We start from the raw sequence: 25530 nt of genomic DNA on the forward strand, positions 1-25530 counted from the left end.
AGCCACCTGTCCCAGTGCCGGAAACGAGAGAGAGCTTGGGGGGGGAGTTTGTCTATTCTTAAGTGTGGATCACAGAGGCGGTCACAACTTTAAGTGGCTTAGAGAATTGTCCATATTCAAACTGGCCAGCTGATAGGTTCTACCAGGTTCCAGAGGAAGCTGTAAGCAACCTTTTGCAAGAACGTCGCTTCCGGGACTATGCTTTGCTAACCCATGACAGCAGGATAACACTGAGTTTGCACGGTAATTTGTAGTTTTATTCATACAGAAGATTTAAGTTTTACAGAACATCAGGCAAACCCACCCTCTTTTTTGCCCAATACTTGAGGATGAACAGTTACAGACAAGAAAATTATCCAGTTACCTGTAGTGCAGCTAATGATTAAATTACATTTAAACTGTTAACAATATTATATTGTAAAATATAAGTTCATATACGGTATATAAATACAATAGCTTTCTGCTCCTTGTCAGGAACATAAGCTAATCACACACATTTTGCAGTTTAATTTAGCTTGTGCTAAAGTACATTTCCATCTTAAATATATACCTTAATGTAAACCATACCTAAGAAATCTCTCAGTTTCACTTCCTGCCTCTTAACTTGCAACTAATATTACAGTACTTTAAAAGCTGAACGAACACTCTTATTCAGATGAGGTTTCTGTCAGAATTTCCTCTCTTTCAAGTCTTTGGCAATGCTTCACAGGACGCTCTTATTAGTCAGACTTAGTTTTTTACCACACGACATTTTAATCTTATCCAAAGCAGGACACTCTGATTCCTGACTCTTTCTGTCTGAAAGAGCAGGCCATGCAAATGTGTTGTATGAGTGTTAAAAAAGCCTACACTGTAGGAGAAAATTCACATTGTGCAAAATATATTCATAAACATTTTAAAGATTCAAAAGTACAACATTGTTAGACTTGGCAGCACTGGCCAGCTGCATAAAAGCACTACTTCATACCTGGTCAGTCGGTGGCCACACACTGCTCTGGAAACCTGTGCCTTGACAGGTTGCGCCATGGTCAGACAGAGCAGGAAGATGTGCATGGCTCTGTATTTGGGCCAGCCTTTCCAAGCTCTGATGGCTAAGATTAGAACCCTCAAACCTATCAAGCTTCTGAACAAGTTATCTGACGTTCACAAGGATATGTTACGTTCACTGGGTAGCACGGTGTAGGCTGTAGGTACCCAGCTCAGGAAATATTCATTGACAGAACCATGGCAGCATTCACTTGCACCTTCCAAAATCACCACCAAACTCTGAACTGGACAAGTCCTTCGGCACCCTGGTAGAAGCACCTTCTCAGAGCTGCTCACCAGGACACAATCGATGCAGAACAGATGATATGAATGGACTTCAAAGTCCTTTGTTCTTCCAATACACAAGTAGAAAGATGAAAAACTAACAGGAAAAATAACTTGCATTTAAATCCTCTCAGTCCTATTAAAGATGTTTCTTGTAGAAGTATTTAATGTCAAGTAAAATACTCCACACAGAAATATATTCTATCAGTGTATAGTGTGTGGGTTAGGTAAGCAACAGATTCACTCTGAAACAGATGGAAACACTGAGATTCAATGTCTTTTGAAACAGCTTAAAGACTATAAAACCTTCAAGATGAAAAGCTGAAGTTACCTTTTTCTTCTCTGCTAACTACCTGTGTTTGCTCCACTGTGGCACCTCCATAAGAAAGGCTGATTCTATGGTATCACACAGGCACAGACTCATCCCTTCCAAGTGCCTGCCAAGTATTTGACTTTGTCCACGCTAAAACCAAAATTAGAGCATTACTCAGAACTACTGCTTGAACAAATACATGCAATTTAAACTACATGCTATAACAAATCCCTATCAGAAATGCCCTCATCAACATGGAGATAAAAGCGCTCATTACAGTCACCAGATGGTAGATGACAGGGAAATATTCTTAAAAGAAAATATAAATATAGCTATATTTAGTAGTATATTACTCTAGCACTGTAATGCCAAATGGTAGATTACCACATGGTAGATTTCTGTGGAATATACTGAAGGCAGGCAAAATATTACATACATTTCTATCTTAATTTGTATTACTACAGTGCAGAGGTTCTGGCATAACATATTTCTTGAGGAAATGTTATGATTAAAAATATTCCTTAGAAAAGTTTGTTTCTTCATAACAGGAATGAGTATGATAAATAGTGTTTTTAGAAAACAAGACCAAAAACAGTGCTTCAACATTTGGAGTGAAAGTCGTCTATGAAGCGTAAGACAGAAAGTCAAATATGAACCCTGAAAATCAGGATTGCACATGGGGTCTCAGCACGCAGGTTTTACTAAACAAAACTAATTTCTACCCAATTACAAACTTATGTACTTACTATTTTTTTTCCAAAATAGACAAAAGAAGCAAAAATACGTAAAGGGCATGTTAGGTACTACTTAAGGCAGAACATACGAATGCAAAAATAATTATTATATGTTCCAATAGAAATATAGATATGTAGTCTACAGACTTCTAGCAACAGGTAATAAAAAATACAGTATTTCATACTTTTGTATAGTTGAAATCAATGACAAAGAAATTGTATAAAAAATGGGTCAGGGCAAGAGTTAACCAAAATGTACAAAAATAAACTGCTTATCATGTGTGATGTTGAATGTTTTTGCATGAAAGTAATATTGCTCTGATAAACAACATCTTGTAACTTTCCATTCAAACTCCAGAAGAGATATATAACTACTTTTTTAAAAAATAATGTATTTTCACATGTATATCCTACATCTCCTACAAACTGTACCTCTCTACACAGTACCAGTAGTTGAAAGCAGGTCCTGAGTCAAGAATTTCTTGTTAAGGAACAAAATAGTTCACAGTGCCTGGTTAATTACTTTAGCCCAACCACCAAGTCTGTAGCATTTAAATCTTCAGGAAAGCTCCCTGTTGCATTAGCAAGAACTGTGGATGCAGGATAAATTATTTCTTCAACCGTCACATATGTCCCTGTTAAAAATCCAACAAATCCAATGACAGCTATAAAAACATCTTTGAATATTGTCCACAAACTTAAGTTTTCCTTGTAGAAAGTGAGGATTTCAACCAGAGGTGGCAGAATCAATCCCAGAGTGCTGCTGCTGACAGCTCCGACGAAAGAAATCACCAGGTCTAGGCGAGGGATCAGAACTGCTACAGCACCTAAAGAGCAACAGGAGAAACAGTGGCTTCAGAGTCAATATCCTCACAAAAAACAAAACTGCAACAAACACATAATTGAGTGGTTCAGGCTTTTTACAAAGCTTTATCATTCAATATTTTTCCAGCTCCATGTGGTGTGCACTATACAGATGAATGCACGTATTTGTCAGTAACCCACGTCTTCGTGCTCATCTGAGAGATTCAGTTTCAATTCTGAATCTCTGCATGAGCTGGCAGAGCATCAAGTTAAAGTGTTCTTTTACTTACAGGGTAAATAGACTTGGCCTGCAAATCACAGAGAAACGAAAGATATGAAATTGCATGAAGATGTTTTACTTTTTCTGTTGTCGCTGATTTTTAGAATGAAAGAATAAAAGCTGAGGAAGAGTAGAAGGGGCTGTTGCATGCTGCCCAGGAGACAGTGGGCAAAAATACATTACTTACAATTAATTTATATAACTAATAATCTAAAAATGACATAAAATTATTGAAAATGAACAAAGCCTGTTGATGGCTTCACAGTCAGACAGTCATTTAAATGACTTTTACCTATGAACTTGAAAAACCTTGGTTTGTACAATTGCATTCAATTTGTAAAATGTCACTGTAATAGTTGCCTAGTTAATTAAATGAGAACTTGGTCCTGCCAAGTGGAGTCTGAACACAAGGCCCACTAAGCCCTTTGAGCATGGCCAGTCTCACCTCCTGAAACTACATTTATCAGAACAGAATCCATCATGTTGGACCAGTTCTGGTTTTAACTGCTTTGGCTGGCAAGGTACCCTAGTATTAACTCAGATACACCAGTTGTCATGTCATGTTTTCAGTCCTGTATTAGAAAACAGCTTACAAAAGCCTCTATATGACCCCTGTATGTGGTGGAAATGTCTTTTTTCCCTTCCATGAATATATTGCCTTCTAGCTATTACACGTTAGCATAAACACCCACAGCATCAGCCTGTTTGCACCCTTCCATCACATCTCATCAAGACAAAGAAGCAATCATGAAGAAAGGGGAAGGGAAAACAGGTGTAAGAGCCACCAGCACACAAAAAATGCTACGTAATATGTTTTGGTTCTTCCATAACTCTCTTCTTAACTCTTAAGCAAAAATAAAAGCATATTTGGCTTTAGAGCAATTTCACTGACCATATGTTATTCAGACAGTGTTTATGGCATAAACAAATGGAACAAGCAGGAAGGAGATTCCCACATAACATGTGAGGATGAAAACTAGAAGGTGTTTATTAGCTTTACAATGTATAACTATGAAGTAGTGCTTTCTATTTGCAGAGCATCTTTGCTGCGGGCTGAATGGCACCAGCTGCATCAAATTCTGATATACTGTGATTATGAAAAGCAACATCTCAAATGATGTTCCTGTTGATGTTCTCTACTGAGAATAACTTGGGGAAAACTGCATTGGAAAATACACTCAACATTCACTTACAGAACAACAGTTGTCCACTGCTACCTGGCAACTGTCTGCTATACATCTTAATGAAACTTGTAACTACAGAGCTCTCACATAAAAAAGAGCTAAGACTAAAATGTATAAGTCTGCAGAGAGACGGTGGATTCTCCAGCCCATCCGATTTGAAAGGAACATATCATGCACAGATCTGCCAAAAAAAATCAATTAACTTTTTCCTGCTTGACATGACTATAGTTTATTAATACTTTGGGATTCTACAGAGATATTAGAGGCACCATTTGGCCAAAGGAAGCTTGGGCAGAGACAGAAGTGGAAACCTTAGAAAGACCCTGGTACTCAAAAATAGGTAAGACAAGTTCTTTTATCCCACTGTTAGGATGGACCTACTCAATGCCAAACAGTTTCTTCTGTTACATGATATGACATTTAAAGATTGGAAATGTCACATATTTATGCATTTTCCAGGAGAAAGCTGAATGAAGGAATTATGCCAAAGTTAATAAAACCAAATACCCACCATTGTGACTTTTGCAGCCGTAAAAGTTCAAGCCATAAAAGTAGACACCAGAAATGCCCACACAACACAAGATGAGCACTCAGACCAGACTGGCAAGTGTGATACTTACACAGCCATACACAGTCCAAAAGCAATTGAAAAGTGTAGCTGAAGTGTATTTGCAATGTCTAGTAAAACTCTCAGCTAATGACTATGTTGAATGTGTTGTTATGAAGTAAAAGAGAGGGCTGCACACTTATTATCTTGCCAATTTAATAGATGTGGTGGGTGTATTCATTAAATATAGATTTTAAACTTCTGTAATAGACCTCTTTCAGTTTCACATGTGTCCAGAGTTTAGAAGGCACTCATTAATTTAAAGTTCATAGTTTTGATTCAAACACTCTGCTTTATTAAAATAATGAGATTATGTTTCATATTTTTAATTGGAAAAAATCCAACTGTAGTTTGTAATTGCTTCAAGTTACAGAAAAACAAAATGCTGCGTGTTGGTTTGAATCTCATCAAATGTTTGTCTGACTCATACAAATTTGTATGAATCTGGATATTGCTGTGGGAGGAAGTTTGGAAAAGTGTTTCAAGGTTTTAATTAGTATCCTATTTACTCCCTAACAAGCCAAGAGAAATACAATGCATGCTTATTACCTACCAAAGAATGTATTCAAGAGTTAAGAAAGAGCTCCTTTTTCCAGAAGTAAACAAGGGGCATTCCTACAGGTAGGGAGCCTAGTTTTCCCAGCCATGTGTAGGTTTCAAAAATACAATGTCAAGAAGAAATTCTGATCCTTTATCAGCAGTCATGAAACCTTCTGGTTTGGAAGCTCTGGGAATCTCAGCTGAAGAAGTAAGTTCTACATCAATAATAAGACACTTTTTTTGGTCAACAGTTAAATTGACTTTAGACTTGAATAAAAGAGTGAGGGCCATAGGAGCAAAGCATTCTGCAGAGATAACGAGAGGTAGCATCATATTGCTTCTACCTTAAACTCTGCAGTCTAATCTCAAAAACTACAACTCATGGCTTCTCCAGCCTCCCTCAGCTATGTAGTCCCACATTTGTGTCACCTGAGGCTTTTTGAGGGGAGGAATGCTACAGTACATGTTTAGATTTTCTTAAGGGACGTAACACCACAGTGGAAAGACACAATTTTATTCTCTTTGTTTTGTAGTGTAGCTTTTTATACAATTTTTCCTCCTTGTTACAGAATCAGCATATTACTCGCCAGACTTGCTTGCTAAGAGGTAATTCCAGTGAGATCGCTGGTGAAAAACAGTTTTGCCATCTCCACTGTACCTAAGTGCGTTATACCTGCAGATGAAGTCAAATATGTGATTACCATATTCCAATACTTCCTCCAGTAATCAAATATTAAGCTACTTTATTTCTATCAGGAAGTAATGCATACACCATGCTAAATCCTTGAGCAAGGTGGGCACAGTTCTAATTGGCATCTATGGATCCAAGTAAAGATTGAATAGAACTTTGGTCCTACCCATACATAGTTCAAAAAAAGCAAAGCATATTATGACTTCATCAGGACACTTTAATCACAGAGCTCACTTAAAAAGCCCTTTTTTTCCGTATTTCTAGTAGGACTTGATTAATTTATAAGCATCTTTAGGAAGCCAGAAACCAATTCTGAAATTTAAAAGGCTAATAATAATGATAATTTCTACTATATTTTCCTTTTGATCAATAATAAAGCTATTTAATATCTCTTCACTAAAATCATTAAAAGAAATTGTTTTTCTGATAATACAAGATTTCAGATTTTATCTAGGTATTCAAACACAATTCTGACAAAAGAATAGGTCAGTGGTATTTTAACGTTTCATCTGAAAAAGAAGAAGTAATACATACGTTACCAGATCAGTAGTATGGCCCAAGTAAATTGTCCTAGAAACAGGTTTTATAAATATGCACAGTCAAAAAGATTGGGAGCTTCTTAAGTACAAAAAAGTTGGATAATACTAGGGAGTAGTAACTTCACACAGTTGAAAAGCAAAATAATTGTCTCATAAAGTAACATACAACCAGTTCTCTTCAAAGGCAGTGACAGTGCTGAGGCAGTCCCTGTCCTGCAGGAAGCCAGCACACCCCAAATTTACTCTCCATTTGTACCACTTTTCCAGGACCAGAATAGCAGACTACAATATTGATGTATAAAGATGGCTGTCTGACATCCATACAACTTTCCTAAACACAAAGCAAGACTGTATTTTAGCAGATAGATGTCTATGATATGGCAGAGAAAGGGTCCCTTATGGGAGTTAAAACTGCTTAAATTAAATGTTTGGCAAAGAATTCTGTTTGTAGGTAAAATAGCAATTAAAAATACCAGCCTGAATCCTCCCCTTCCTACTCTAATATCCCAGGCTGCGCTCTCTCCATCTTTCTTTAGCGCAGTAGTGCTCAGCCGTTCAATCTGCCATCCTCTTCTTCCCTTCCCCCTACTGCAGTGTTTCCTGGATCCCCTTCCTTAATGCAGCACATTCATATTTTCTTCCAGCTCCCTCCTCCTTTTCTGCAACACTCCCCTCCACATTGCCCAAGTTGGTTTTTTTCTTTTATCTCCTGTGAAAATGGAAAAACATTTCTCTGATATGGACTGCCCCAGAAGGCTCAGCCAGTTTGGCTGCACAGAGTTTACACATGAAGGCTGGACAACTGGCAAGTCAAGATATTTCCATCCTTTCAAATTCTACATCACAATTAAAACTATTCTCCTTTTAAAAATAAATGTCAAAATCTAACAAAATTTTGTATTTCCATGAAAAGTTGCTCATGAAAATTAATAAAAAATAATGCCTTCCCTGAGAGTTCCACAGTGTGGAACTGTGTTCTGATACATATGTACAAAGAAATGTGAGACCAAGTAGAAAGTGTTACTAATCTGCAGATAAACCAATGCAAATAATAACTTAAAAACATTTGTGAATAACTTACATATTGATAGATGCAGTTTTAAAAAAAGGATTTTAGATAAAGCTCCTGGTATTATCTAATTGCAAATTAGAATTTTACTTTTTTTTTTTGCCAGAAATTATAATTAATGTAGGGCTTTAGTTGGTGTTTGTTTCAGCTGTTCTTTGAGACATTAAAAGACTGTAAGATACATACAGAAGATAATTTTTTTAAAAGCTATTTAGATTGTCTTCACTGAAAGTAATTTTCTTAACCCAATTTCCTAAAAAGCATACTTTTAAATATGCTCAATCAGAAAACCAAACCTAAACAGGAAAAAGAACAAAGCAGAAGACAGATTGCAGTCATACTATGAGGTGACAAATTCTACTTGCACATTGGAGAGAAAAAGAGGGACAGCTTGCACATAGGACAACCACACACATCATCTAGTTTTGGCTTTATTCCCTTTGGAATGAGAAACTCCTTCATCATTATCTTCCTGCAACATACAGTATGAGGAACAGAAACATAAAGTACTTCACATCACTTGCCCTCACACTACAACACCATGTTTATGATTGCTTTGTCCTGTCATAGTAGGAAAGAGCAGACTCTCACAGGAGAAGATGGTTTCAATATCCTTATCCTTCACAAGGAGAGGTGACACAGGACGCTGCCTCGACACACAGCAGGGCCCTGCTCAGGCAGTGGGCAGATTCATCCCTTCCCCAGAGCCCTCCACTTTTCTCAGACATGTAAATAAATTCAGTTTTTACAGCACTTTGCATCCAAGACTACAAAGCTGTTCACAAAAAGGTTTTTATTATTTTTATTCCTGATGCAGAAAGACACATGAAGAATGACATCAGACCAAAGATTTATCAGCAGCATTGAGTCCTGTCTCCTTACCAGGCTACTTAAAATACCTACAACCAGGGCAAAGGACTGGCACGTACCACTGGTATGAGACACCTGTTTCAAGGCAGCATTCCCCCCACGCTCCACTAATAAAATCACTCCCCTCAAGTTGTCTGTGCTTTACGCAACCCCAAAAGTCAGGCAGTGTAGTCTGTTCAGATTTCAGCTTCCGCAACCTGCACCTATTTTAAGCAGAACACAGTGCTACAACAATCCTATGCAGGAGGAGGCTGTGTGAGCAGGTTTAGCTTCACAGGGACAGGGATGAAGCAGCAGTGACACAGCTATGAAGCCATTCTTCCCCTTCTCTCCTCCTCGGGACCACCCAGACTGACTTTCCTCTCCGAGCCAAATGTCCAAGTGGTAATTAATGAACTGCTTGGCCTCCTCATCCTGTTCTGTCTGCCCCCCATCAGATCTCCAGAATTAATGTATTTTCACTAAGCACCCCCCTTGCATGGTGACACACCAAGAAAACCAGGCTGTGAGAGGCCAAGGAACCTCCTTGATATTGCAGTTTGTCTAGAGCTGCAGTACCAAGTGATCTCATAAAACCAGCAAGCAGACGTGCTTGGCACAGCACATGTGAGATAGGTGTAAATGTATTTGACCATTTAGTTAACTACAATCCATGTGGTCACAAATGGCACCTGTTTTAGGCTGTTAGATCTGAAGCATTCCATTTATTCATTTGTCTCTGCGGTAAATTCATTTGAGCTTCACTGCTGATACTTTATCATACAAATCTTTTTAGACATTCTTCAGTGAAATAATGCAACTGGCTGGTAACACGCAGCTGGATTCAACAAATGAATGTAGAGCATGCAGCAAAACTCATTAATACTGAACTCCAAATGGATGATCCTAGACCATTAGAGTACTGACACTTCCCACTGGCAGTCACTCTCCTTCTGATTCTATGGACTCACCAGAAATGAGTCCACAATTGAACTTTTGTCCTCTTTGTCTCCGTCTCTCCAAATAATCTGCTCTGAGACAGCTGAAAGGTTTCCAACAGCACAAGCAAAAATTAATGTTTGCTTACCCAAGGACAAGACTGTTTTTGCTACAGAGAGCAGAGGTGAAGAAAAGAGTCGAGAGGAGTGGTTAAGCCTTGAAGAGCTGGCCATGCTGCTTCCAATGATGCTAAAAAGTTGTATTTTCTAATATTCACCATCATCACTTCATATTCCCCAATCTTTCTCTTGGATGCACTGTGTATATCAAGCTATCCCATAGGTAAGTAGGCAGGGATACATGGCTGCTAGTTTGTTGTCTCACAACAAAAGCAATAATAAACTTAAATAATTTCGTATTACAATTTTTTATATTAAAAAGTTTGTTTTGCCATTACCCTTGAAAATAAAATTTTCATTATATACCTTTTGATTACTACATAAAGTGAGAAATAATGTGGTGAAGATGAAACTGAATATACTTAGCTTTAATCTCAAGCCAATATACTAAATACATAAATATGAAGGAGAAACATTGCCAAAGACACCTTTAGGAATAGTAAAAATTACTTATCTTTATCCTTCAATCGTCTTTTCCTATTTCATAATAAAATTTTACATTTCTTTAATAAAGATAATGGAAGAAACAGATGATTAAGACGACAAAAAGTATCTCTTCTTTTGGAATCCTTTTGTTATAATAGAATCCATCAGGGTGGTATAAATTCTAACAATCATGTCAGGTAAATTATCTTCCCTAATCACCATCTAAGGACTAAACAATATATTAAGTAACAGAATATGTTAGCTCTCCCTCCTCTCACCAAGCATGAAAAGAAATGACACAACAAGGAGAATGTGTTCTGAATAACCTGAAAAAACGGAGTCTCTAACCCATGTTTTGGGGGAATGAGGGATTGTTTATATGTGCTACAGCTTCCACCAGCAGGAACATATTAATTTACAGAATTTCCGAACAAGAAAGCCTACCAGACCAGTTTGCTTAATGAGGGAACTCATGACAGAGCTGTGTACTAAGAAAAAACACATAGAGATTTAAGCGAGGACATACTACAAAAGAAATTTAGAAACATCACATGGACAAGTCTGGATGGTCTCAGGAAAGGCAAAATTCTACTAAACAGAGACATTTAAGGGATGCTACAGGCAATAGGAAAAGCTTTTATAACCACACTGATAACAAAAGGCTGAAGAAGGAAAGTGAGCCTGCTGCTGGATGGGGTGTGGGATTTAGTGACAGTACACCCAGCAAAGGCTGAGGTAGCCAGTGCTGCTTTTGCCTCAGTCAGCCTCCCAGTCCCTGGTATCAGTGAGAGACCTCAATAAGAAGAATTTCCATCAGGAGATGAAGATTGAATCAGGGATTATTTGAGACAACTCAAACTATAAGGACATACAGAACATGAAGGGTTGCATTCAAGAGCGTTGAAGAGAACTGACCAATGTCCTTCTAACACCACTCTGTATTGTCTTCGAAAAGTCATGGAATTTGGGGGAGATCCCTGGTGACAAAGGAAATTAAATGTTGTCAAGAAAGGCCAGAAGAATAATATAGGGAAATACAGGCAAGTCATATTTACTTTAGTCCTTGGAAAAATCATGGAGCAAGTCACCTTGGTGCATATTTCAGGGCACATGAAGGAGAAAAGGGTATTTGGGAACAGAAAATTAATGGATTTATTTAGGATAAATCATGTCTGACCATCCTGATAGCCTTCTTTGATACAATATCTGGATTTATAGATGAGAGGAGAGCAGTAGATGTCATTTCCCTTCATTTTAGAAAGGTCTTTGACACTGTCTGCCACAATATTCTTGTATCTGGATGGAGGGAAAACAGGTAAAAAGCTTCACTCTACCACACAATAGTTGTTAATGGGTTGTGCTCTACCTGGAGGCTGGTAAAAATCCTACAGCTAGCAGGGAAAGTAAAAGCTTCCTGTAACTGATAAAAACATGAAATAATTGTTTAAGATTACATGAATTATGTTCTTTAAACCTAGAAAATGATAATGCACTCACTACAATACTAATAACTAAAAAAGTCCCTGTATTACAAAGTACCAGTGCTGAAAGTGAGCTGACATCACATTTAAGTAAACATTAATTTACATCATTAATTTTTAATCCTGATTCAAAACTGGATTGAATTTGATATTTTAACACTGATTACTTCACAGTATTTTCATTTCTTATGCAAAATGGCTTAAAAATGTATTAATTCCTGCTTATTGATAACTTCAGATTACACATCATATTATTTAAGTAGCAGCAGTGCTAAGTACTCTACAAGACAAATGCTTTATTCCACAGAGAAATTTTAGCTTTTTTCAAATGGGAAGCCATGCTCTGATTTCACACAATGTTAAAAGCTTTTCACAAAAAGCAAATGCATGGATTCTCATGTCGTTTTTAAGTGTCTAAATTGGCCTACTCATTTTGGGCTGTGAAAATGCAGAGGTTTTGGGTATGATTAGCATCTATAGCATACGGCATGTACTCAAATAACTTGCGAGCTTGCTGCAACGTATCAAAAGTAAATTAAAAAATAATGCCATTAAAAAAATAGCAATCATTAACAATCACACTGCAGTGGGATGACCAATGCATTTCCAAAATAATGCTTTGCAACAGCTGGTGTCACAGGCATGGGCTGGCTAAAGCCTGCTGTGTTGATTGATGATATAGAAACAAGAAGCTGCCAAGAGCCTTGGCTTCCTGGGGAGGATCACGTGCAGTAGCTGGTTGAGGTTCAGCTTGCTGTGTTGACAGGCTTAGGCAGATTAAGTACTGAATTATGGCCCGCAGTCCAAATCCATCAAAAAATGCAGTCATCTGCAGATGGTTTTAGTCTTAATTTGGTGGTATTTCACCTCACAAAATGAAGTTCAAAGAGAGCAGTTTGCTTCATCACATGGGTGAACTCGCCTCCAGTTCAGCACAGGGAAACTGAGGCACAGCTCATGTCTGGAGCAGTGTCCTCTCCCAGCATCCCATCAGCCGTGCTTGCTGCAGGCTGGGGCTTCCTGCACAGGTCACGCTTTGCCACATGTCTGGGAACACTCACTGCATGCTAGGCATGCCCAAGGGTCACCCTCCTAGGCATTCTTTCCTAGTTTTTTGTGACCCAAGTAAATCAATACCCAACAGAAATACCTGATTGCATATGAGAAGCCTGCACCAACACACACTATCCTTTATCTGTAATTTTCAAAGAGCTGACCATAATCTTTTCACCTTGATGGGAGAGGGGAAATAATGACCTAGTGCTTACAGCAGTTACACAGGAATAGGGGAACTCAGGTTGGATGTGCTCCTCAAAGGACTGAGGTTTAAGTCCCAAACACTGGGTTTTTACCTACAAAATTACCTTTCAAATATTTTTTTCTAAATAAGGAACTGGGCTTACGTTGTATGAGAAGACACTTTTTTTCTGGCTATCCTCAAATGCTTTGCATTCTGTTTTAGGGATAGGTTTTTTTCCCATACCAAACTCTACTTTTGGTAATGCTTTTTAGTGGACAGTGAAAGGATAATGTGTAAACATACTTTATAAAGCAGTATGAACTCCTGCAGAATAAAAGGCAATACTAAATATCAAGTGCAAGATATTACTTTATTATAATGCCATTTTTAAACTAGCAGGCATTACAGTCACCACATCAATTAATAAAGCCAACAAAAAAAATCTTCAGAGTACGTAATAATACCTCCATACTTTGATACAAGTACTCTTAATTAAAATTTATTTGAATATCCTTGTGGAAATTATTATGTACAGTTGCTGTCTGTGGTCCTCATATTACTAAAAAAGTAAGTTACAATTAGTTGTAAACTAGCTAAAAATAAAAATTAGCTGTAAACCAGCAAAGAGAAAAGGTAAATTCCAGTATGTTTGAAATTTATCAACCCCCTAACTTTTTACTGTCCTAAAAATCCCTGCAGTGACTTCATTGTTAGCTCTGCATCACACTGTTATTTATAATGTAAAATTCAAATCTAGAGTAATTTTGTAAAACAAAATTAACCTTGAGGGGTAAGTATAGGAAAGATCTTACACTAGTTTGGTGTTCCCAAAACACTGATCTGGATGTTGGAGCACTGTTTTACTCTCAACCTAGACTGAGGCAGCAGTTTATTCCTTGCCAAGAGCTTTGTAAGTATTGATTTAAGGATGTGATTATAACCATGGAGTTAAAATATTGATCTACCCATTGTCAGTGTAAGAATCAATTTAGAAAACAAGTGGAACACAAAATTGCCACGAGTTTTTTCAATTAGAAGAGATAATACAGCTGTTTATAAATCAGATGAGCAAGAATTTAATTTGTTTTCCTCTGGGAAAAAGTCATGAAAGAAACAAGAAAATGGAACAATGAAAATACTCACAAGAGAATGGTATCATCGAATGGTATCAGAATGGCCTAAGAGGATTTCCACCATAAATAAAAGGACAAAAAACTATAGTAGATCTGGATTTAATTAAAAGGGGGCTTATGATAAGGTAGATCAGTATTGACTGTTGGTTTCTGGGCATAAACAAAAACTGATGGTTGGATCATCTTGAATATAAACATCAAGTCACAGAAAGAAACCCTATTTTATAGGTTAGGCACAGCTGAACACCACAGAGAATTTAGAGAAGTGTTAACATGGTCAGACAACACAGCAGGTCAAAACTTTGCTCTTGGTGTCACAAACAAATATCCATACCTCGACGGTAATGCTCTGTATTTGTTTTAATGAAAGTTTAGTGGTTTACCCCATGGATGGAAATACTCAGTATGTTTACTGGGTAATTATAATTAATTAACAAAATACTTTTTAACTGTTTAATTTTATAAGATGTGGTTATGTAATTTACATGCATCATATAATATTGATTACAGTTCATCACAAAAATAATACTTCAGATACTGTATGAAAACCCAAAAGGTATAGGAAGAAATTCTGTACTTAACAGCACCAAACATGGACAGATTAGGAACAGGTCTATGAGATCCTTTCCCGAGGACCTTGAAGGATCTCTTACAAATGAAATGAAGAGTAGTTTTTGTACTAAGGAATGTTCTGATTTTATGCCTCCCTTTTGTTACCACAAGGTATCTCACACACTCTCAAGATAAGCGATTCTTTTTGGATGAGACAAATCACTCAATAATTACAGTGCAAAAAAATTAAGTCCTTCAATGAGGAGAAAGAGAAAATGGGAAGGTTTTATCCATCCCTCCTTCTCATGGCATGACTTTAGCAAGTATATCCATACAAGCAGGTCATACAGCCATTTCTAAGCATCTTCCTCTTTGGAATGAGTTGCAGTATTTCAGTAAGGCAGGGGAAGGAAAAACATAAAAAAACCAAAATAAAGCAATAATGCAAAAACTGTAACACCACAAGGATTTAATTAATTTAAATATGCTGTATATCTTTTCTTTTTTTCCTTTTTTTTTTTCCTAACATTCTAAAGCTGCCTTTACTATGACAAGCAATCTTTAAAGTCCAAACTCTGCAGTCTAGTGCAATCATTATAATCAATCCACAGAGGACTTAATTCTCACACAGTTCCATCGGTATCTCAAGACTAAGAGTTTGGTGCTTACTACACATGGTAAGGGTGGAAGAAACAAAACAAAATAAAGATTAAAAAATTGCTAATTTTGGCCAAACACAGTTCAGAAGGCACAATAACCTGCTACCACTCAGCAACCTCTCTCCAATCCTTTAAAAACAAGGCAGACATTTGAAAGCCTTTGTGAGGATCAGCTCATCAAGCCATGAATCATGAGTAACACTCAGGCATCATTAATATTCTAGCTCTTATGCTGATTTGAAGCACTAGCAAAGAAAATTCCTGGAGTGACTAATTCCAGCTATGAAGTAATTTTTTAAGAGACAATTGAAAGCAAAGCAATGTTTCACCATTATTGAAAAAGAGACGCTAGGATGCAGGTATACACACCAGCAGAAAAGTTATACTTTGATGGCCCTGAGTATTTTATTTATTTCTGTTTTCAATATACAGTGAAAACCTCTCAAACATTTTCAAGGAATACTTTTGCTACCTTGCAATTTTCAAAACACTTACTTGCAACCTGCTTATCACTTGTGGTACCTTAAAAGAACTCTGTACATTTGGCTCTCTGCAAAGTAATCTATCTATGCTTGAGGGAAAATGTATTTCCTCATCAATAAATCAGGAAAGTATTTTGAAAATAAGTTGCAACCCAACTTCGCAGCACTGTCCTGCTGGGCCTCATTTTAAGAGACTTCCAATCAATTTCTGATTCTTTTTTTCACTCAGTATACATTAATAATGGTATTTAGCTATTCAAATTTTAAATGCTCTCTCAAACTAACCTAGAAATGCAGATGGGTAAGAAGAGTTTTCACACATTTTTACATGAGCTCACATCTTTTGTGTGATGCTGACTGCACTTCCCTGCCTTCCCTGGGAAAGCAGAGGTTGCACTTTAGCAAGTAGTGCTGCTACAGAAATGCAATCACTGACTTCCTATCACTCTTAAATTTTGATAAAATCCTACCTAAATGCTCCCTGTCAGTTGAGTGATCTCCGGAGTGCCACACACACACATAGCACACAGAAGTATGAGGCAGTTCTCCAGTGAATTCTCCACATGGACAGAATCCATAGCAGGGAATTCAATGGACCACAGTTTGTCACTGGAATCACGGGCCAGTATCTTGCTAGTCTACTTGTAGGTAGAAAAAATAATTACCACTAGAAAATCAAAACAAAATGTCTACAATTTGTAAACGTAAAATGTACCTGGAGATGCTTAGCTGAATTATTTCCTTCTTGCTCAGTAGTCAAATCTTCTCATGTGCTGCACTTGTGGCTAAAACATGAAAACCTACACATCATTGCTTTAAACACTTCCCTAATCAGTTAGCTGAACTAGTTAGACCATTTCTTCTACCAACTTGTTGTGAGACCAGCATATCCAAAGAGAAATGAAATCCCACAGGCAACAGCTGGGATAGGGTTCTCTTTTCATCTTGTTTACTAGTTGGAGTTAGAAAGTCATACTCCAAGGGAGAAATGGCTTCTAAGATGCAAAGACTGGTAACAATCTGACTGACAACAGCAGCTCTTAGCATTTTGCTCCATATTTTACCTAAGTTCCTGAAGGGAATTTGACAATAATCTTCTGTTTCCTTTTCTCATAGAATTACTTAGCTCCCCACTCATATTCATTCCATTGCTCAGTAGAATGTTTGATAAGTCTTAATTATAGCATGTATCTGAAAATGACTTCGAATTGTATCTAAATGACTTTCAAAAGTATTTTAAGCAAGATCATAAGTCCCCTGATTAAGTACTCAGACTTCACTGTCAATTAGTCAGAGGAATATCATTGAGCAAATACTACTTAGCTGTTTTTGCTCAATGTTTTTGTATCTATTTTTCCCCAAAGCTGCACCATTCCCCAACTAAGATGTTGATCTTTACTGAGCTGGCTCCTCTGGAGAAGACAATGTTCAGCATCTCCCAACTTACTAATTAGCCTGCTTATCTTTACTGGCAACATAAATATCCCGTCTGCAAAGAGAAAAATCAATAAAGGGATTAACTGGCTATCCCGCTCTTCTTTTAAGCCACAGCCCCGGGGAAGACCACTTGACCAAACATGTCACTCTGGGCTGATTGATGCCACTGAAGATATGGATAGACCTTTATAAGAAAGGGAAAACAATTTGTGCTAAACAATAAAATTAGGGAAAAGTATGAAAATTGGGCTTGCCTTTCCTTAACCCATGCTTGTAAGAAATAAAGATCAATTCAGCAATACAACCATGGAACAGGGTAAAGATTACAAGATACAACAGCCTGAGGCAGAATTCTTATGCCTAAAATTCCCAAGACTTTATTGAGTAAATTCTTCAGACTTCATTTTCTGCTATGCAGAGAAATACAAAGAAATAAACTTAAGAAACGTATGTTTTCTTTAATGAGATGGCTCACAGAAGTAGGCTTATTTATTCAGTGCTGTAAACCAGAGAAGTCATCTCCTGCGTAGTGGACCCATTTGTTCTTTTGCTGTAAAGTGGCTTCCACAATAAGACAGGCATATTCTGTGAAAATCTGTTTTGAGTTACAGAATCACAAAATATGTCAAGTTGGAAAGGATCCATGTGGATCATTGAGTCCCAACTCCCTGCTTTTCACAGAAGACATCTAATCTGGTTTTCAAATGCTAGGGAGACTTCACTTGCCTAGGCCATCAGACACTGTCTGCACAACTCTTACAGAAGTTTGTTTTCTCTCTGCTGATTCACCCCTGCCCTGAAACTAGTTCAGTTTCATTTTTATGTTAGTAATTCACTCTTGATTAGAGTTTATCCCGGGCTGTGTAGGCCAGGATTAAGCTAGAAAAGCAAGAGATCAAGAAGAGTAAATAATTTTTAAAGAATTTCTGAAGTGTAAGCTGTAACCTACCACTGAGAGGACAATGGAATAGCAATACACTGAGAATTAGTAACAATGCAAAACCAAACCCAGCCTAAAGGAGGGCTTTGGCCACGATAAGAGTAATCACTTCAGCTGGCTGCTCCACTAAGAGATCACTAAGAGTAAAAGACCACTATGATAGCTTTATCTTTAGCAAACAGTTCTTTTATTGGTTTTACCTTTGTTGTTAGGGTCATTTTATCCTTACTAATGCTAGTTCCATTTGCTTCAAAACCTCCCCATCAGGAAACTGAAGGTTTTCCATCTTTAACTTCCATACCAAAATCAGTTCAGCACAACTTACTCCTGAGCTATGTGCTTTAGCTCTGCTAAACGCCACAAAAAAGGTTTTGTCCCAGAATAGCTTTAATGTTTGCTACAATGTTTAAGATGACAACATTGACAAAGGGATTGAGCACATGCTCAGGAAGTCTGCAGATGACACCAAGCTGAGTGGTACAGCAGAAACTCCTGAAGGATGGGATGCCGTCCAGAAGGACCTTGATACGCTCAAGAAGTGGGCCCATGGGAACCTCATGAGGTTTAACAAGACCAAGTGCCAGGTGCTGCAACTGGGTTGGGGCAACCCCCGGTATCAACACAGGCTGGGGATGAACAGATCAGAGCAGCCCTGCCCTGAAGGACTTGGGGGTGCTGGTGGATGAGAGGCTGGACATGACCCAGCCATGGGCACTCACAGCCCAGAGAGCCAAATGTGTCCTGGGCTGCATCCAAAGCAGCGCGGGCAGCAGGGCCAGGGAGGGGATTCTGCCCCTCTGCTCTGCCCTTGTGAGACCCCACCTGCAGTGCTGCATCCAGCTCTGGGGTCCCCAACACAGGAAGGACATGGGCCTATTTGAACAAGTCCAAGGGAGGGCCACAAAGACGATTAGAAGGATTGAATAGCTCTCCTACGAGGAAAGGCTGAGACACTGGTGAGAGAGTTGGGGCTGCTCAGCCTGGAGAAGAGAAGGCTCTGAGGAGACCTTCTAGCACCTTCCAACACCTAAAAAGGGGCTTTCAAGAGAGCTGGAAAGGGACTTTTCACAAGGGCATGTAGTGACAGAACAAGGAGTCATCGTTTTAAACTGAATGAGAGTGGGTTTATTAGTTATTAAGAATAAATTCTTTAACGTGAGGGTGGTGAGGCACTGGAACAGATTGCCCTGAGAAGTAGTGGATGCCCCATCTCTGGAAGTGTTCAAGGTCAGGCTGGTTGGGGCTTTAAGCAACCTGGTCTAGTGGAAGGTGTCCCTGTCCATGGCAGGGGTTGGAACTAGATGGTCTTTAAGCTCCCTGCCAACCCAAACCATTCTATGATTCAAGTGTATGTCCCCAGAGGGAGGCCATCAAGAGCACTGGATCATGCAGTTCTAATGCAGTTTTAAATGGCTTCCTGAGAGAAACATAGTTCACATTTTGATCTTAACAGACACCACTTTTATTACTGGCAGGCTTGTCACTTTCAATGCAATGTACTGAGTGTCAAACAGTTACAAAGCTGCATCAGGATGAGTAGTTAAAAACAGTGCATCGACTGATTCAGTTGTTGCCGTACTAATGCTCTTCTGAAAGCCCCAGATTAGGTACATGAAAAGAAATGGAGATGGAAAGAGGTGAAACAAAAGGAAAAGTAATGATTCTAAAGGAAAGAAAATACCAGAGTGGTAATAAATGTAATAAGGTAAGATACTGTGATGATAAATATTTGGACATCTATTACATAGCTGTAGAAGGAGTTCATTGTGATAAATGCCGTATAAAAATACTTTCAATTTTAATTCACACAGGTCTATTTCCTTCCAGAAAATTTCTCATGCTTTCAGCAAACAAGAATCTCACTTTTGACTTCAGACAATTCTGTTGTAAATAGGTATCAACACAGAAACGCGGAAAGACTGTGAGAAGGACATAATTTTATTTTTAATCCTATCATATAATAAAATTGATGCAGAATTGTGCTGTTTTTCATAAGTTCCTTTATACCCAGAAGTCCCTGCCATGCAGAATTTATAATCAAACAAAAAGCTACATATAAGAGGCAGTAGTTGCACGTCAGGACAAAAATGGCTGCCTACTTCAACACGAACAGTTTTTATAGTACAAGTCTAAAAAAATATAGTGTCAGAAATAAAAAGGTAGCCTACTCTACGTTACTGTTCAGCTGCCCGTAAAACTGTACACTAAAAATGAAGCCTTTCAGAAATTATATTGAAAAGGATCCAAAGCCACTTCTCTATTTGAGAAAACAAAATTCAATTTAAAGAAAGGCTTTTCCCGTGTAATAATACAGTTTAAAATTATATAAAATAGAAACTTCTGAAATCTAGTGGTGTTGCTGGAAACCCATACTTCTAGAAAATATCTACTTCAATTAAGTATAGAGGAGCAGCCTGCAATGCTTGACAAGCTGCAATCAACATTGTAGCACTGCTTAGTTGAGGCTTAACTATGCAATGTGTGATGTAGCAGCTGCAGAATGCTCACAGCCAAACACTCTCCACACAAGCACACTTCTTACATCCCAAGGGTTGACACAGTAACTCTTTGTAAAACTAGTGGAATAGAACGTGGAAGTTCTGGCCATCTTTCAAGCTTTTACCGTGTTAAAGACAGAAAAAAAGAATAATTGCTATATCAACCTAAAGCCCCATAAGTGTGTTTCATTTTCTTCTAAAATTCACTTCGATATTTAGTTATCGGTTTGAGAATTACTTTGGGGATGAGACTGATCCTGCTTTTTCTGTTCCTCCATAGATTACACTGAATTTCAACTCAAGTAACTATCTAGTCTGTACCTTAAAAGAAGTTTGCCTAAGCACAACTGCCAATACCCCTAATGCTGTCACACACATCCAACAGAGAGATGCTTCTGCACATTAAGAGACACAGTCTGTTTTCTCAAGAGGTTCACATTCAAAAGTTCTAAAAGCTTTGTAGCTGTTTTTATTAAATACTTTCACCTATTTCAAATAAATAAAAATAATGCAAATAAACTTAGAGGCCACAGCCCTTCATAATCATGTATATATGTTATACTCTATGGATGTTCTGGAATTAACCAAACACTTTATAGTACTGGATATTAAATAGTCTAAATTTCAACTAGTTTCATGCTACCACATTATCATGCAGGTTGGACTATTTATGGTTTACCTCACTCAGTTCTGCTAACAAAAAACCCCAAAGTGTGGGACAACATCAAAAGCAATATAGTATGACCATAGAACACATAGCAGTTTGCACTGATAATTGTTTTCATGGATCGTTTAAATAAAAAAAATCAAATACTAGGAACTGTCAGAGAAATTGGATTAAAGTTACTACTTCACAGGTGGCCCAGATGTATACTCAACTGCAGAAAGACTGAGATCAGTGTAACACAATTTCATCCTATCGATCTGCTGTGGCCAAATTTTACAACACAGGTCCTCAAAAATAATCAGTACTAAATCCCTCCAGTATTGTATCTGTATATCATGGCACCTAAATAATCCAACTGCTTTCCTCACAGCCTGACCACCTGCAGTTGTATAAGACAAACCAATGAGATAAACCTCATTGGCACACTGCACAAGAGTATCAGGCTGTGTAAATCTGAACATTACGAGTGTTTTCATACAGTCAAAGCTAAATACCCCTTAGGCACCTCATCAAGCCCTAAATTGCTTCCTATGGATAACCTGAAATTTAAGATGACTTACATGTATCAACACAAGGATAATTCACGACAAGTGCCTGAATGACAGCATTTAACATATGCGTCAGACACAGAGCAGCGTGACTTGAAGAACAAATATAAATCCTCCAAGATCTGCAACATCCAAGGACAGCAAGAGAAAAGCACTAGGAAAACAAACTGTCTCATACACAACTAAACTTTCTCAAATATATATTTAATATTTGAAATTTTTATATTTGGCCTACTTATGAAGATCAAATTCTAAGGTATATTTTCCCAATTCTACAGAGCTGAATCTTTGGCTGAGTAGCTAAATGAAGGAACTGCAACATTTCATTCAGCAGTAATGAAGTCAAAACTTGAAATGGTGAAGTAGAGATGGTGAAGATTCAAACAACAGAGTTAATTAACGTGCAGATCAGACAGGTGATGAGAACATTATGAAAAGTGATCTGATTAGTCTGCACTGGGAGAAAAGAAATGTAGAAATACAGTTAGATTTTGTGGAGGATGATGTTTCAAAAATTCAATGACTAAAATCCAGACAGAATTTGGCAGGAAATGAAAAATAAAGCTTGATAAGCCTAATTATTTTGGCTCATAAGCATTTGCTTAAAATGAAAAAAAATATTGCTTCTTACTCCAATAGACTTTTGTGATTTTGATTTGGGTTAAGGTATTAATCCCATTCCATCAAAGGTATTTCAATAAATGTGCAATACTTTTACAGGAAGAAAAATGCCCTTCCTATGTTAGCTGTACCAGGGACAGATGTAGGGACTCTAAACTGCAGAAGTTTAAAATACAGCAAGGAATGCGTTCTGCATCCTTATTGTATAGATGAATGTTTAATGGCCTTGGACTTGAAATCGTAATATGGACAAACTCATGCCATTCACTGCCTTAGTGGTCTATTTGTGAGTGTGGGAGCTGTAAAATCTTTAATGCAAATGCTTTTCACAAATCTTTGACAACCAGAAGAGTACGTAGGCAATGTATTTGTTTATATAGAACATAATTTGCTCCTTAGATAACAGGAAGGATCAAGACTGTACAGACAATCTTGTTCAAGATTTCTTGATGTCAAAGCTTCATAGCAAAACTAGGGAATACAGAATAACACAATTTGAGACCAGACTTGTATACAAAACTGCATGCTGCATATTGAATGTGCTTGACTGTTTTAAAATAAGGCCAGATTTTCCAGGTCAAAATGCATGCAATTTTTCAGCATTCACACTATTGGCAAGAAAGTATTTAATCAACAGTAAAAAAGGCTGGAAAAAAACACTAACAAGAAAAATCATTATTCCTAAGTTTTACTTGAGAGCATTTTGGTGAATGCTCATTTTCTAGCAGCAGGATTTGAATACAATGTGAAACCCTTCTGTTTAGCATATTTTTCATTTTCCTTCTCCTTTGTTTCAATAAAAAACCTAAAATCCCATGCCCCTTTTCCAACTTAAGTAAGCATCTATACTGACAAGTCCCATCATCACACTACTCACAGTAGCTTTAAATAACTTCCTCATCAAACTTAGAAAGTTTAGTCCTCCACAGTCCACCAGGTATTTGCAGTAAGTTCTGCCTTGCATGGGCACCTTGGAGGGCAGTCATGGACTTCCTTCTCATCTATAAGAAGATGAGTATAAGAAGAATGAAGTTTTCAGCACATTTTCCAATGTAAATGAAAGCCTCCCAAAGAACTCAATTTAAATCAATGCAATGATAATTAATATGCAAATGATACACATCTGTTCCCTCAGGATGCCACAGTTCTGGGGTTTTCTTTGAACAGGAATACAAAGCATACTAAATCTATTTCTGTTTATCATTAAGCTTTTCTATAAAAGCAATCCAAGAAATATCTCTGCTTTCACAAGCATTACAGTTAGTAAGGACTGGTGTAGATATATATCACCTGCTTCTCTCTCATCCCTTTATTTGCTCATTTAATCTACCTAGCCACAGAACTCCACAGAATCAGCTTTTTAGCTCCTTTGGAATAGGATAAGGTAGGAAAATTATTTAGTTTTGATTATATTTCATTTGTGGATATTTCTTTTTGTGCAGGAAGGAAGATCAGTCCATGATTACTTCAATGTCACAGAAGCCCTTTATCAGTTGAAGTAGATATGCTTAAAAATCATGATTGATTATGAGTAAGAAATCCCTGGGGAAGATTTTCAGTGTCATTTATTGGTTTAAGAAGCCTGAACTAAAAAATTTGGCCATGATGCCATAGTTCTTATGTATATAATATATTTCTTGCAGCATAGTCATTCACTTGTGTGCAATGAAACATCTCACAAATAATCTCTAATAAGAAATGTCTTTTCCAACTTGTGTATGGCAAAAGTGATGCCAATGAAGACTTTAATGACATTAAAAAAAAAAATCACAATATGGAATACTACAAAACCATTTCGAGAACAAGGGTTTGAAACAAACAGTTTCACAGAATTGCTGAAAATCTCTCCCCAGAGAACTCCTCCTGATAATCCATTCTGCTTCTGAAACTCACAATACAGCTCTGCCTCAGCACACTATGGGACACCTTGCTTCTATGGTTTCTTCTCCTCTTTATGTTCAAATTGAGCAATCAGATGTAAGTCATCACCATAGTTTTTTTGTGTCAAGTTTTGTTCTCCTAACTACTAAACTAGGTACTGTAAATTATTTTGGCGTAAACAAAGTTATTGATGCTATTTTCTGAGAGCAGGTTAACTTGCAAACCCAATAGTATTTTACAAATGCTTTATCTATTGTAAAAGTGATGTTTACCTACTCATGTTTGGAAGGTGCTCTACAGTCATGATGCATGTGAAGCACTAGCATCAATTTTCCGCACTGGAAAAGGCAATTGCCTTTGGAAAATTGTAATTTTAATGTAATTTCATCACAGTATTGCAGAAGTTGAGAGAACTCAGTAATCTGTGACTGAGGCACTTCAACACTTACCATTTTAACAAGACCAACTATCCTCTTGTTGTTTATCATGACCATCTGACAAAACCCAGTAATTATTAACAGAATTAAAATGCTTTACCAGAAAAGAGAAAATAGCAGAATTGACTCTTTATCCAATGAAAAAGTAGACCACATTAAGATCTAGTTACACCACTAGAAAATGAAAGAAGTTTTCATATGCCTGAGAGTACATTCCTGTACCAAGTTTAAGTGGGATGAATTGGGAAGACTGATTCACTCACAAGAAGCACCTATACATACCATTTGTTTCATCATTAGATATTTCATGAAACATGCTTATGTGAACAGAACAACCTTGACAATGTTTTAGATGTATTTTTAAACCGAAACGTTTGTGTATTTTTCTCTCTGTAGTCATGTACCTCACTTTGATAATTATTATCTTGTTTCAAACTTTTTGCTGCAACCACTGTTTTGTCTGCATCAGAGATCACAGCTCACAAAGCA

At 37.5% G+C, this 25530-nt stretch overlaps 1 protein-coding gene across 1 annotated transcript in view; it reads right to left on the reverse strand.

The window, feature by feature from the left end:
* Positions 1-235: 235 nt before the first annotated feature.
* Positions 236-25530, reverse strand: part of SLC36A4 (solute carrier family 36 member 4) — a 203815-nt gene continuing 178520 nt past the window's right edge. Inside the window, 1 exon segment of the mRNA XM_048295281.1 lies at positions 236-3185. Within this exon segment, the coding sequence (XP_048151238.1) occupies positions 2878-3185 (308 nt within the window). The 3' untranslated portion in view covers positions 236-2877.

The sequence above is a fragment of the Corvus hawaiiensis genome, chromosome 2, assembly GCF_020740725.1.
Source record: "Corvus hawaiiensis isolate bCorHaw1 chromosome 2, bCorHaw1.pri.cur, whole genome shotgun sequence".
NCBI classification, from domain to species: Eukaryota; Metazoa; Chordata; class Aves; order Passeriformes; family Corvidae; genus Corvus; species Corvus hawaiiensis.